Genomic DNA, 13,247 nt, shown 5'->3' with positions numbered 1-13,247 from the left:
TCAGACTTAGTCAAAACAACACCACCTGATCCACACACACCGGCATTGGCGTTTGATCTCTTACTAGATAATATTTCAATTTTTGCAGATGGATCTGATCCCTCTATAACCGTCTTGCTAATAATTGCACCTGGCAGAGAAATGTGATAAGTCTTTCCACTTGTTTTTATCAGTCTTTTTATCAGTTTTTTGGTACACTAAAATGGATGCAATTGGTTGTATTATAAAGTAAAACATTACATATTGATTATCAGTCAATTTGCACACAAATCAGAATCTATCAATGGCTAACCTACTTTTGTATAACGAGCATGTGTCCATAATTTATTTCATTAGGAATTGTGTTTTACATCTCTGTTTACATATACAGCTTAATGATTGAACGTGAAAATTTCACTTGATGGTTTTGTAGCATGTCGGATACGAATATTATTTCTGACATATAAATTGTACTTTCCATGATTATTTTAATAATTGTATTGATGTTATGATTCAGTGAATAATTTTATTTTTGAATTAAATATACTGTATAATTGAATCCACGCCTTGTAGATATTATTTAGTGTATAAATACTATTTATGCCACTGGAATGTAACTACTTAAGAAAAGTCGTCCACTTACTAGTAAATACTGTGCACAATGCAAAACCGCATCGGTTAGAATGTGTTAATACACAAGCGCGATTGTAAGTAATTTGGGATAATTGGATGATGAAGTTATGTTGGTTTGATCTGCAAATGTAAGTTCATATGTTCATAAGCGTGCTATAACATATGACACTTTTCTTTCTGACTCTTTCTGGAACAATTGTTGAAAAATGTTAAACAAAGGCACATGATGGATGTTTGTATAATGATCAAAGATGACGTAAACAATTAACAGGTAAAAAAATATACCCTACTATGTTCCTTGCGAAACATGGACGCACGATATTCGCAAAGTAATTGATTTTCAAGCAATATCTGTGATAGATAATTGTTTAATAACATGACTGGCCATCATGCTGTAAATCTATGTTGCAAAACGGATCGCATCACATGGACGATATCATAATACTCATGATCAAAAAAACAGAAAATCGTGAAGATTATGTCATTCAAATCAAAGTATAAAGGAAAAATACAGTCTGTAGCTGTGGGCGGCTCACAATTACAACAGCACAACCAGTTTTTGTAACCTATGATTCTACCAAATAGGATGCACAAAATATACTGGAATTGTTATTTTATTTTCTTGACAGTTATTTCTCCTTAATTATCCAATAAAATACTCAAGTTCTCAGTGCATTTAAAAATATCTCTCAGAGCATAATGACTTGAAAGTATCACCACTGCCAATTTACCTTAAGACGTGATATATCGCTGGTTTTCAATTTTTTGACAATCGTGTATACTAATTTTTTAAAAGTGCGATTCTATTCAAAATTTGCTGTACCCTTCTTTCCTTGGGTACATAAACATATATTCAGACTGTACCTGATGATAGAGTTTTGAATCAATTTCAGATTAATTAGAAATTTACAGTGGCATGATCAAATATTTTCATTATCGTGTCAACGTGATAAAATCATGCATTCTTGTGAATTTTTCTTTTGTGTTTGATTTTCAATGTCTAATTTGCCTTCCGATACATGTAATAATTTTTGTTAATTAAATCAAAGTGCAGGTTTTTTATCTTACATAAACTGAATTTACTCGATGAAATGGGTAGATCATGATGTTGTATGCATATGTCAGACAGGTACCAAAGTGTTTTCATAAATACTTTTCATAAGTGGTTCTTATGGAGAATCCAATGACTCACTGCGTTGCCAATCGAAAATCGAAAATCGAAAACGGTCTGTGTTGCTCCATTTATGATTGCATATTACTTTTACAGACAGAAACCGGAATATAGAGAAAGGAAACAAAATGAAAATAGATTTTGCGTCTTCTGTGATCAAACTATCATAAAACAGGTTCACTTCTAGTGGCAATGTAATTCATATCATGATGCCAGGGAAACAAACATCAACTCAAATACTATTCATTATTCTCACACGTAAGATAAATAGAAATATTGTTGTTAAATCATGATAAACTAGCCAACATTATCGAAAAGGCGTTCATAGGAAAGAATGGGCGTGTATAAGTTAGTGCCGGATGCGTATGCTCTCTCACTTTGTATGATATTCAAGGTGGCAATTTTAGTCCACCATACAGGGAGTTGTTATGCTTTGTTGTTATGTAAACTATGAATCCGTGGTCTTTTGTCTCCTACCGCTATTATAATAGCTTAACCCTTTCAGGCCTAAACCCCTATATAAGGGGGTAGCTCTGGTAAGTTACCAGAAAGTCAGGCCTGAAAGGGGTAGCTACTTTGTTAAACGATCGACTATTTTCTATAGTTTTCAATATGAATTTCAAAAGTCTTTCACTCTAGTTCCATGTGGACTATTATAATGCAGAGTGTTAGGCCGGTCGTTCAGATAACTGCACGTTTGCAGGCTTTCCGTCTCCATGACGTCACTGTCTTCATTTTGATAACAGCATCGCCCTTGCATCGTTTGACTCAGAGTGCACACTGTCACCATGGCGATTGTTTAGATCAGGCAGGTTTTTGAGCTCCACGGTAGCTGCCATAGTGTACCGTACATCTCGGGAAATGATAATATGTTGTACTTCCGGATTATGCTCTGCGGCCCATCGATACTCCTCCTTGCTTTTGCGTATACCATAAGTGAAATATAGGATCACACCTGAAGCCATTCCATAAAAATCGAAATAAAACTGGCAGTGTTAGATTTAAAGTTTTATGATCTTTGATATTATTATATAAAATTCCCTATTTCCCTCTTTTTAAGATAATTACAGTGAAGCATTACGTGCGATCTACTAATTAAGCAGTCTGAAACTATTTGAGCTCAAAGTTTGTATACTTTCGAACATTGCAACATAGTGAGGTATAACAAATTTGGGCTTGAGGGAGATATGGTTAACCCTTTGAACCCTGACCCCCTGGTACTCTATGACGTCATCGGACATTTATGTCCGAGCCGGGTTCAAAGAGTAGTTAATGAACAGTTGCAGAATCCCTTATCCTATCTGGTTCTGACGCAACAGACGTATCACATCGTTATTTAACGAGATTGAATAACCGAAATAAAACATTGTAACGGTCGAATATATTTCCCGTCAGTCTTCGTCCTGCTATAGGCACTGGATACCGCGACACTAATTCGTCAGAAACATATTCATGAAAAAATATATTTTCCAAAATTACATCTATTTTATAGAGCGTTAAGTAAGAATTTTTCGATATCAGTTTTCAAAATAAGTGATGCAATTAGTAAGCTACAGACTGGAAAAACGTCTGGTTCAGATTATCTTGCCGCTGAGCAATTTATATTTGCCAGTCAGAAAGTTTCTGTTTTGCTAAGTATGTGCTTAACAGCTATGCTTGTCCATGTAGTTTGCCCTAGACGACTTTCTAACACTATCCTTGTTCCAATTATCAAAGACAAAATAGTGATATTACAGATAAAAACAATTATCGTCCTGTTGCACTTTCCACTATTGCTTCTAAAATAATTGAACTTGTTTTATTGCGTCACATTGATTCTTATCTCTTGGAACGACTGATAACCAATTTGGTTTTAAGTCAGGACATTCCACTGATATGTGCGTCTTTATTTTGAAGGAATTATCAATTATATAGACAACATGGTAGTAATGTATTTATTACATTTATGGACGCCTCTAAGGCTTTTGACAGAGTGAACCATTGGACGCTTTTCAAGAAATTAATTCAACGTAAAATTCCCATTTACCTTGTCAGATTTCTTGTCAAATGGTATCGAACTCAAATTATTATTATTCGTTGGGGTACATGTTTTATCTGAGGGTTTACTGTCACAAACGGTGTAAAGCAAGGTGGTATTTTATCACCAAGCTCTTTAATATCTATATTGATAATTTGAGTGTTCTCTTATCAAACTTGAATACTGGCTGTAATATTGGTGGCATTTTTGTTAATCACTTAATGTACGCGGATGATATCTGCTTGATTAGTCCTTCTGTCAAAGGTACACAAAAGTTAATAGATCTCTGTACTCATTATAGTGATATTCACGACATCATTTTCAACAGTAAAAAGACTAACTGTATGTGCGTGTTTGCGAATCACAGTAAGATTCGGCGCATTCCATGTGTGTATCTGAACGGGGTTAAATTAACCTTTGTTGTTAAGAAAAAACATCTAGGGTTCGTGTTAACTGACCATTTCAGAGATGATGATGACATTGAGCGGCAGACGAGATATTTTTACGTAGTAGCGAATATGCTAATGAGAAAATTCCACATGTGTACTTTTCATGTTAAATGCATTCTATTTAAAGCGTATTGTTATCAGTTGTATGGGGGACCAATATGGAATAGCTATTATGCAAATGTCTTGAGAAATTGAAAGTTGCTTACAATAATGCTGCACGACTGTTATTGGGTTATGAGAAACGGAGCAGCGCGAGTCTAATGTTTGTATCTAACAGAATAAGCAACTTTGATGCTCTTCTGAGAAATCAGATTAACAGCCTGAGACAAAGACTTTTGAAAAGTAGCAATGCAATTGTACGAAATGTATGTAGATCATTGTATTTCAACTCAGAGATGGTAAAACACTGGAATAAGTTACTCTATGTTTAAATGTCTGTTTAAAAAGAAACCCATTAGATTATGTATGTAGATATAATCAATTTTTCTATCTTTTCAACCATAATTTAATTTTGTAACTGAATTTTCATACTATTGCCTTATTTGACTATTATATGGACGCTCAAGTCCGAAATAAATAAAGATATAAAAAAAAAAATATCCCCTGAAAGTATACTGACGACAGCCATATATATATTTTGTCTAAAAATAGGAGCTCCTGGTCCAAGATATTCACATAAATCCGCAAACATATACTCCGGCACATGCGCGTAGTCGACTATTGTGTTGAAATTGATTTCGGCTTATTAAAGCAAAACATTTCTGAGAGATGAACATAGGAATTACGCTTCCAAACAGGTCTAATAAACAGTATCATTCCGATAAATAGATAATTTACTAAGTCCAAGGAACAAATAGAAAATGACAATAGCATTACTGTCATCATGAAACACTGCTTAGTGATGGTACCATGTTCCGTATACATAGTAATCTTTATGCAAATGTGTCTAATAAGATGGAAGCGAATGACTCAGTATTGTATACACTAGCAATGAAAATGTTTTAGGTGATGATTGCGGAGTATTTGGCTCGATGTCCGAGTAAGATATTGAGGGGATGCTTTTCGGGTCCATTTTTTGAAATCTCAAATCTTCAATTACATTTTGTTTCTAGAGTACTGTTTAAAGCTGAAAAGATAATGAAGTTCCTAAAAAATGTGATTTCCCCTTTATAGTTACTATGGAGTCTAGAAGGCTTTTTGAATTTCATACATTTTAATTGTTCCTAGGCCTCCAATTTCAAAATTTACACATTGACCTCTGACTTGTATTCTTCATGGTAACAATGAATTACTTTAAGAAAGACTTACCGATGGTAATCCAGATCGTAAATCGTATCCATGTAAGGTATGACAGTTTCATCATTAGCACCGAATTGCAGAACATACTCAAGGCAGGAAGGAAAGGCACAAAAGGAACCTACAACGAACAACAAAATAGCTAAATTACATCTTTCAGTTTGTTTCCTTGATGTACATCCTTCGGTAAGTCGGATGCTTGACTGTTAGTCTGCGTAGCATTTTTGTCATACAAAGGGGACTTTTTATCTTCTTTGCTGAGTGGGCTCGAAATCGAACTGAGACGCCATTCGTGCCCATCGAGCATATACTTCAAAATCGTAATAATACATTCTTGTTTAGTTGCTTCATTTAATACCCGAATATACATAACTGAATATGCAGAGTTTTCAGCGGGTATTCTCAGATAGAACAGCAAACTACAGAAGACTGACATGAAGAACTTACAGGGAAAGATCGCAAACATGTTTCGGAATATATTTGAACAAAACGAATCTTTAAAATCCTAAGAGTTCTTTAAGATCATCTTAAAATACAAAAACCCCGAAACTGAAAAAATCAAAGGGAATAAAAAATTCCTTGCCCCAATTAGTAAACCGTGTATTAACATTTATACAATACATCCATACAGTTATATCATAAGTCTTGAAGCATGGCTGTACTAAAATATTAAATGTTAAACCTTGTATCTAATCAAATTCAAGAAGGGTCAAAAATTATAAGTATATTATACTGACCTTGAATGTACTTGCTGTAGTATTTTGATTATGCATACAGATCAGAGTGAACCACGCGACTACCATTAAGGCAAAGAGTACGACAAGGATGATGACCCAAGATTCTCCTGAAATTACAGCATGGCTTTCATGAGTTATAAGTGCCGCAAAGGCAAGCATGAATATCCCCATCATTAGCGTAGCAAATGCTGCCACTGTTCCGGGAGTGAATGAGGCTAGAAACCGCAAGTTTTCAAATCTCTTCTTTAACTTTCCTAAATCTTTGTCTTCGGTTACAGTATTGCCACAATTTTGATCTTCTTTCGCGTTCTCTTCGTTTTGGAAATGGCCAGAAAGATGGTCCTGGTCACAATCTCCATCTCTAGAAATGCAAACTCTCATAACATGTGGTTGGTACCGCTGAACGATAACGCTTGCTGCCACGATGGTGTACGCAACAAGAGTACCAATTGACAGAAACTCAACAAGTGCTTGCAAATCGAAGATGACAGCTAATACACCAGCAAGGATACCGGAGATGATTGTAGCGAAGACGGGAACCTGTGTTATGGAATTTACTTTGGCTAAAAATGAGAACAGTAACCCATCGTTTGCCATGGCATAAATGCTACGAGGAAGGGCGAACAGCTTTGTCAAGAGGGACGCTGTCATACTGCCGAGAGCACCTACACCTACGATATACTGAGCCCAATGCATCTGATGCTTCAGAAAAGCATCCGGAAATGCAGACTCTGGCTTTATAGCGTAGTAAGGTACCATTAAGGTAAGGGTCATAGATGCACCTACATACGCTAAACTCACTACGGTCAGAGACACTATAAGGGCTATGGGAATACTACGAGCTGGGTTCTTGACCTCTTCCCCTGATGTAGCAATAACATCAAAGCCCACGTATGCGTAAAAACAAGCGGCAGCGCCCGATATTATACCAGAAAAACCAAACGGGGCGAAACCACCATCCGATTCCCAGTTACGGATATCTGCAAGATAAAATCCCAAGCACAGTACGAAGACCACAACAGACAGGTTGATAAATGTTAGCACCGTGTTTAACTTGGCAGAAAACTTTGCCCCAAGTGCAACACATACACTTAGAACTAGAACCAAGCCTGCAGCAAGGAAGTCGGGGTACGGTGCGAGAAATTGTATATGGAACGGACCTCCAGTTACGTGCGTGTACGTAAAGTTTCGAATTCTGTTATTCAGCAATCCATCTAAGTAACCACTCCATGCACGCGCAACAGATGCCGATGCAATTAAGTGCTCCAATATAATGCTCCACCCAATCAAAAACGCCCACATTTCCCCTATGGTGACGTAGGTATATACGTAGGCAGAACCCGCTTTGGGAACTCTTGCACCAAACTCAGCGTAACAAAAAGCGGCAAGGAGTGAAGCAAATCCTGCGATAATAAACGATATGAAAACAGCGGGACCCGCCATCTCTTTTGCAACTGTTCCGGTGAGGACGTATAGACCTGCACCAACCATTCCTCCAATACCAATGAGAGTTAAATCCAATGCGTTTAAGCATCGTTTAAGTGAGGTTTCAATAACATCAGACTCAAAAGTCTTCAAACGGCTGATCTTACGAAGGAAGTCTAAACAGAAAGCCATTTTGACGGTGGAATATCGATGCTTGCGGTCAACTCAATAATTTGAATACAAATTGCCTCCCCGTGTCTTCGTTTTTCGTGATATGCGGAATTCAAAGTAGGAAGTGATAATTATTTCTAATTACTTGTTTGTTCCAGACTAATCAAATGTTTGGTCTCAACAGCAGTATCAGTGGCTTTGATTCTGTTCCGAGCGTCTGACAATTACAAATCTTTGAATCTCGACACAAATAGAGTGGCGACGTTACTTGAGAGTTGATCTAAGGGTGAATGTCATGTACTTTCCGCAAGCATCCGAGTGACCAATAGAACCAAGACAAGATCTAAAAGAACAAAAGAAAATGTTATAGAACTATTACACGACCATTATGAAAAGATATGTGAGATGATTCTAGCGTACGATATTTCTCACCATGGTCAGGGTTTCGCAATTCAATCTGACATGATAAAGCTTGCTGGATTCTAGATTTGGTGTAACAGAGAGAGAGAGAGAGAGAGAGAGAGAGAGAGAGAGAGAGAGAGAGAGAGAGAGAGAGAGAGAGGGGGGTTCTAATTTAATTCCCTAATTTTATATATGTAAGAATATTAGATAATGCATACCAATTTTAAACAAAATCTGGTCAGTGGTTACAGAAATTAGCAATTTGCAGGATTTTGCCTTTTGTACCTTATATTTTGACACTAGTCTGTTCAATCGAACAGACTCATATCTCCACCCCTGGATACCGGGTGCACCTGCACAACAAATATACTAGGATGGTAGGTGCTGCGATTTTTGAGCTTTTTAAGTGCATGTGGACTGACATACATACAGACGCCTCCGACTTACCGTAGAAGCATTCTCTGGTATGTATACATTTACGAGATATATCTCTTATCAAAGAAGGAATTAACCTAACAAAACGTCATCAATACGTTATCGACAAAGATAAGAGTCATGACGTTACAACAAAGCTTGTCCCGACAACGACCTTCAATCCATTCAACAGAACCATTCTAATCAAACAATGTCTGATAAAAAATGGAAAAGTTTAGAGGGCGATCAGACGGTGGCCATATTTTTCAGAAAAAAAAGCATAGTCGCATATCAAAGTAATCAAAAGCACAAAATACATCCTCGTCAAAGCAAGAATCAAACACAAGGGTAACTTAAACGAACGGTCTGAGCAACAAACCACGCAACAGTTAGGCCACAACATAACGATTCTAGCATCTGTCTTTGATGAACAATGGCAACATCAAATTAAAAATGTGGGAATATAAAACCATTCGAGTGACTGATTAACAGACCCCACGTTGGGCCCGAAAGATCTTTTGGAAGAATAAAAACATTAAAACCGTTTTACGGGCACTGTCACATTACATTTATATCATCATTTTGTTGCGTAAAGGGGTTATTATACTAAGTATAGTTAAATTCAAAATTGGCAATTTTGTAATTTTGGGTTGCCATTTTGGTTTTATGTTGCACCTATCTTATATTTTGTCTGTAATTTGGAGTATTAAGTTCAATTAAGTTCAGTTTAGGCAATAAAATATTGAAACCTGGCTTAACGAATAGTATTTTTACATTATCAGACAATATAAGGGCGGACATTTTGAATTTTGTCATCTGGGCTTATGACGTCATCACAATAACTGTGTTGCATCAATTTAATATTCTATTTGGGATTTGGGATGCTTGTGTGTTAGTTTATTTTAAAAATATTGAAAACTGCCTTAATTAACCTTCTTTTAACATTCTCTAAGTAATATAATGGCGGTAATTTTTAATTTATGACTTCATCAAGCCTTTCCGGTGGCCAAAATTTTTGGAGCGACAGATTTTTTTTAAATCTACACACATATAATATCTGCAGCAAATTTAGTACTTTTGTCATCCCTGCAATAACTTGCTTTTTCGTTGTTTAGCCACCTGACTATAGGTACACCATTCTGACGTGAGAATAGGGCTGTTATTTGGACAAATAAAACATGAAGCAAAGGTATACATATGCATTACCTACACAAATGTAAGCAATGGCATACCAACACGTTACAGGTTCATTCTATAAATACAACGAATGAGGTCTAGATAGCCTTCAAGATGTAATTTTTTAGATCTACCAGTGTTGTTTATGCTTTGACTTGGTTGTCATATGGTGACAAGAAACCCCGGTTTACAAAAGTTGGCTCCTAGACCTCAATTTCAAATTGCACAACGGAAATAGCAAACTACAATTACAATGCAGTATTGCCATGTACGTTTTCACTTAATATCCGATATTATTATACACCTACTGCCGTAACCTATGGGAGTTTGACAGTCCAATAACTTTCCGTATTTTGTACAGTACGCGGAGTCCCGAATACGGGAGACGCGCGACGCGCCTGTTTGACCTTTGACCTAGCGATTATTGGATATAAACAAACTATTTTACGGTGAGTTATAGACATAATAACAACTTCCACCAAAATGTATTCATGGTTTGATAAGGTTTAAAACACGCTAAACACAAAAACTGAGTCTAAATGCAATTGCTTTTTATTTTAAAAAACTAATTAAATTGAAAACATTCAGCGAAGTTTGCTTGTACTGCACTGAAAACTAATTGGCTTCGTGCCAACGCAAAGGACTTGTACTACGGAGCAGTAGGTAACAATCGCGCCCGTTCCACTCATATCGCGCGTGCCGCATCCCTCAAAATTTACCATAGAATTAGTTTATATGGACGATTAATGGAGGGAGGCGTATAATAATAGGGTTATACACAAATACGGCCCTGTATGGACGAGGGCTCAGTGAGTGACGTATTGGACTCGCCTTCAGCTCGTCCAATACGTCACTCACTGAGCCCTCGTCCATACAGGGCCGTATTTTGTGAATAACCCTATAGTAGAATGCACTCACCTTTGTGTGATCATGAGGCAATCTGTCCAAATATTCCTACTACTAAGTGAAGTGCAAAGTAACAAATACGCAACGCCACTACTTTTAACCCTTAGTCATGCCAATTTATGCTGTGGGTATTGTTGAATGATCATGAATACAATTCTAATTTCTAAAATATCTCTCACAAAGGAACTACGACATGTACAAACAAAGCTACAATCAAACAATAAATACGAGAAAAATAATAACTGCTGCACAGAAGGTCGTTAAGCTGTAGCACAATAAACGATTCTATGGATTGATTTTTTTTCATTCAAATGAATAGGTTTCACTTTGATGTGTCGCCAAAATCAAAATTTGCATACCACGTATATGACGAACGCGTAATCAAATGTTGATGTATTTGACGCCGGACTATACGAAATCACATTGAACTCTGTAAACTTGCCTAAAATGTATAATCAGAAGTATTTCACACAAAGTGTTGAGATTCGTTTAAATAATGAAAGAGACAAAAGAAAAACATCTGCGACATGTGGTTATGACACCTGATGAAATCATCAATCAACATATCAGTTATGCAAACTAATGCGAGCCGTCAAAATACCAACGGACGCTGATCTTTCTAGGTTTTGGTGGGGGTACATCGATTCTTAGAACAGCCGATCATTTACCAGAGTAAACAATACTAAAAAGGCACGGTATATGGTATCCTATGAATAGAGATGAAGCACTTATTTTTGTACATTCACCAAAATTTATAAAAGAATCTCTTGTAATTCACCTAAGTTCACTTCAGTGTAGACACTGAAGTTTCTAGTTATAATTATGAGTTATGACTTAACATGGCTGTGTTAATATATTGGACATGAGTGTACTTGATTTAAAATAACAAAAGAGGCAATGGTTACAATTTTGTGACACATTTTAATAACAATAGAAAACTTTACTAGCGTATGAAATGCCAATAAACGTTTTGAAGCATAATTTTGAAGTCGTAAACGCTGAACCTATACCCTCAACTCCCCTACAAATAAGTCGTAAATTTTAGTCGCTTAGTGTAATAAAGGGACCGTGCTTGGAGGTTCTTGTACGTTGTACAACTGTACAACATAATTTTCCTTCTGCAAAGAAATTCACCATATCCATGGCATACACTTGTGTTTAAAACAGAGAAAGAATGGCTTTAGCTGAATAATTCAGGTATTCAATAGTTGGCTTACCCATCTGCAGCTTTTGGAATTAATTAGGTAGAATGGGTCTCGCGGACAGATATTAGAGCTTTCAAATGTTATCAATCTCCTTCTGAACTACCGCTTAAAGGGGCTCATTTTAAAGCTTTTTAATGAAAGAAAAGTTTTCACTGTTTCAGTTTTTCGAAAATCGAAAATTTTTCCCCATAGAGTTAACACAGGGATGGCGGCCATTTTGAATTTCAAATCTTTCCTCTTCTTCATCTTCAACCAATTTTTTGTCATCCTAGAGCTCAAAACCGTCAAACGAAAACTTTTCAAACTTGCAAGGCTTATTGGTCCTACCGAGTACTTGTGTAAACGACCCTTTATATTTTGATGAGTCACATGACCTTGCTGTTATTATTTATTAGAATTTTTAATTCCACCTAATTTGCATAAAACTTGATCAATCAAAGAAACTTTTTAGACCATACTACCTAGATACTACACACCAAATTTCAAGATCATTGACCATGTCCTTTTTGACAATGCACATATCTAATTCCGGCCTTCCAAATAGACCTAGAGGTCTGAGTTTTTGTACACAGAGACAAGTATCGCAGAAAAGTTGTTATAACACAAGGTCAAATGACCAGGACATCCTATACCTTATAAATTATGCACATATCTAATTCTTAGCTAGCCATTAGAGCTAGAGGTCTGATTTTTGGTACACAGGGATAACTATGAGAGCAAATATTTATGACCTCGATGACCTTTGACCTTAAAATATACTTACATGCCCATAAAGCAATAGCCATAAGGGCTGCACCCTTTTCATTTGATAGGATGGTAGTCCTTTTTGTGCCACATTGTGCCACATTATTTGTCTCATCAATTATGTGCATATCTAATTCATAGGGAGATTAATTATGCATATCGTATTTTGAACTAGCCAATGAACCCAGTGGTCTGATTTTTTGGTTGACAGGGGTAATAATTTGAACAAAGTCTTTTTTGAAAAACAGACACGTAACCAAGATAACCTTTGACCTCTCTGACGAAGTGTGACTTCGTTTACTCACTTAGACTGCTTGCGCCCCGGCATCGCTGCTTGCAGCTATATTTATTCTTGCTTTGGCAGGAGTAGGCTGGAAAGTTTCATTGAGGAATACTCTGAGTAAAAGCTTTAAACTCCCCTTGACATGACCTGGCAGACCAGGTGTTGTGTAAATAAGTTGTTGTAAGTAAGGTGTTGTGTAAATATTAAGATAAAAAAATATCACATACCGATGCCAAGAA

General features: G+C 36.5%; 1 protein-coding gene across 1 annotated transcript; it reads right to left on the bottom strand.

The window, feature by feature from the left end:
• Positions 1–945: 945 nt before the first annotated feature.
• LOC139136945 (cationic amino acid transporter 4-like) lies at positions 946–8,392 on the bottom strand. Its single transcript, XM_070704816.1, has 3 exons — positions 6,283–8,392; positions 5,558–5,666; positions 946–2,738 (listed from the first exon to the last, which is right to left on the bottom strand). Exons 1-3 carry the CDS (start codon positions 7,897–7,899, stop codon positions 2,515–2,517), a joined length of 1,950 nt encoding a protein of 649 aa, XP_070560917.1. The 5' UTR covers positions 7,900–8,392; the 3' UTR covers positions 946–2,514.
• Between the last annotated feature and the right edge of the window lie 4,855 nt (positions 8,393–13,247).

The sequence above is a fragment of the Ptychodera flava genome, chromosome 7, assembly GCF_041260155.1.
Source record: "Ptychodera flava strain L36383 chromosome 7, AS_Pfla_20210202, whole genome shotgun sequence".
NCBI lineage: Eukaryota > Metazoa > Hemichordata > Enteropneusta > Ptychoderidae > Ptychodera > Ptychodera flava.
The sequence above is the reverse complement of the archived record's forward strand: the minus strand, read 5'-3'. Positions and strand labels throughout refer to the sequence as shown.

What these genes read in the sequence shown, in the direction of transcription:
- LOC139136945 (XM_070704816.1), bottom strand. Translation starts at nt 7,899, where the DNA reads ATGGCTTTCTGTTTAGACTTCCTTCGTAAGATCAGCCGTTTGAAGACT. An exon ending in CTACAGCAAGTACATTCAAG is followed by an intron (nt 5,667 to 6,282) that starts GTCAGTATAATA and finishes TGTTCGTTGTAG; the next exon opens with GTTCCTTTTGTGCCTTTCCT. An exon ending in TACGATCTGGATTACCATCG is followed by an intron (nt 2,739 to 5,557) that starts GTAAGTCTTTCT and finishes GAATGGCTTCAG; the next exon opens with GTGTGATCCTATATTTCACT.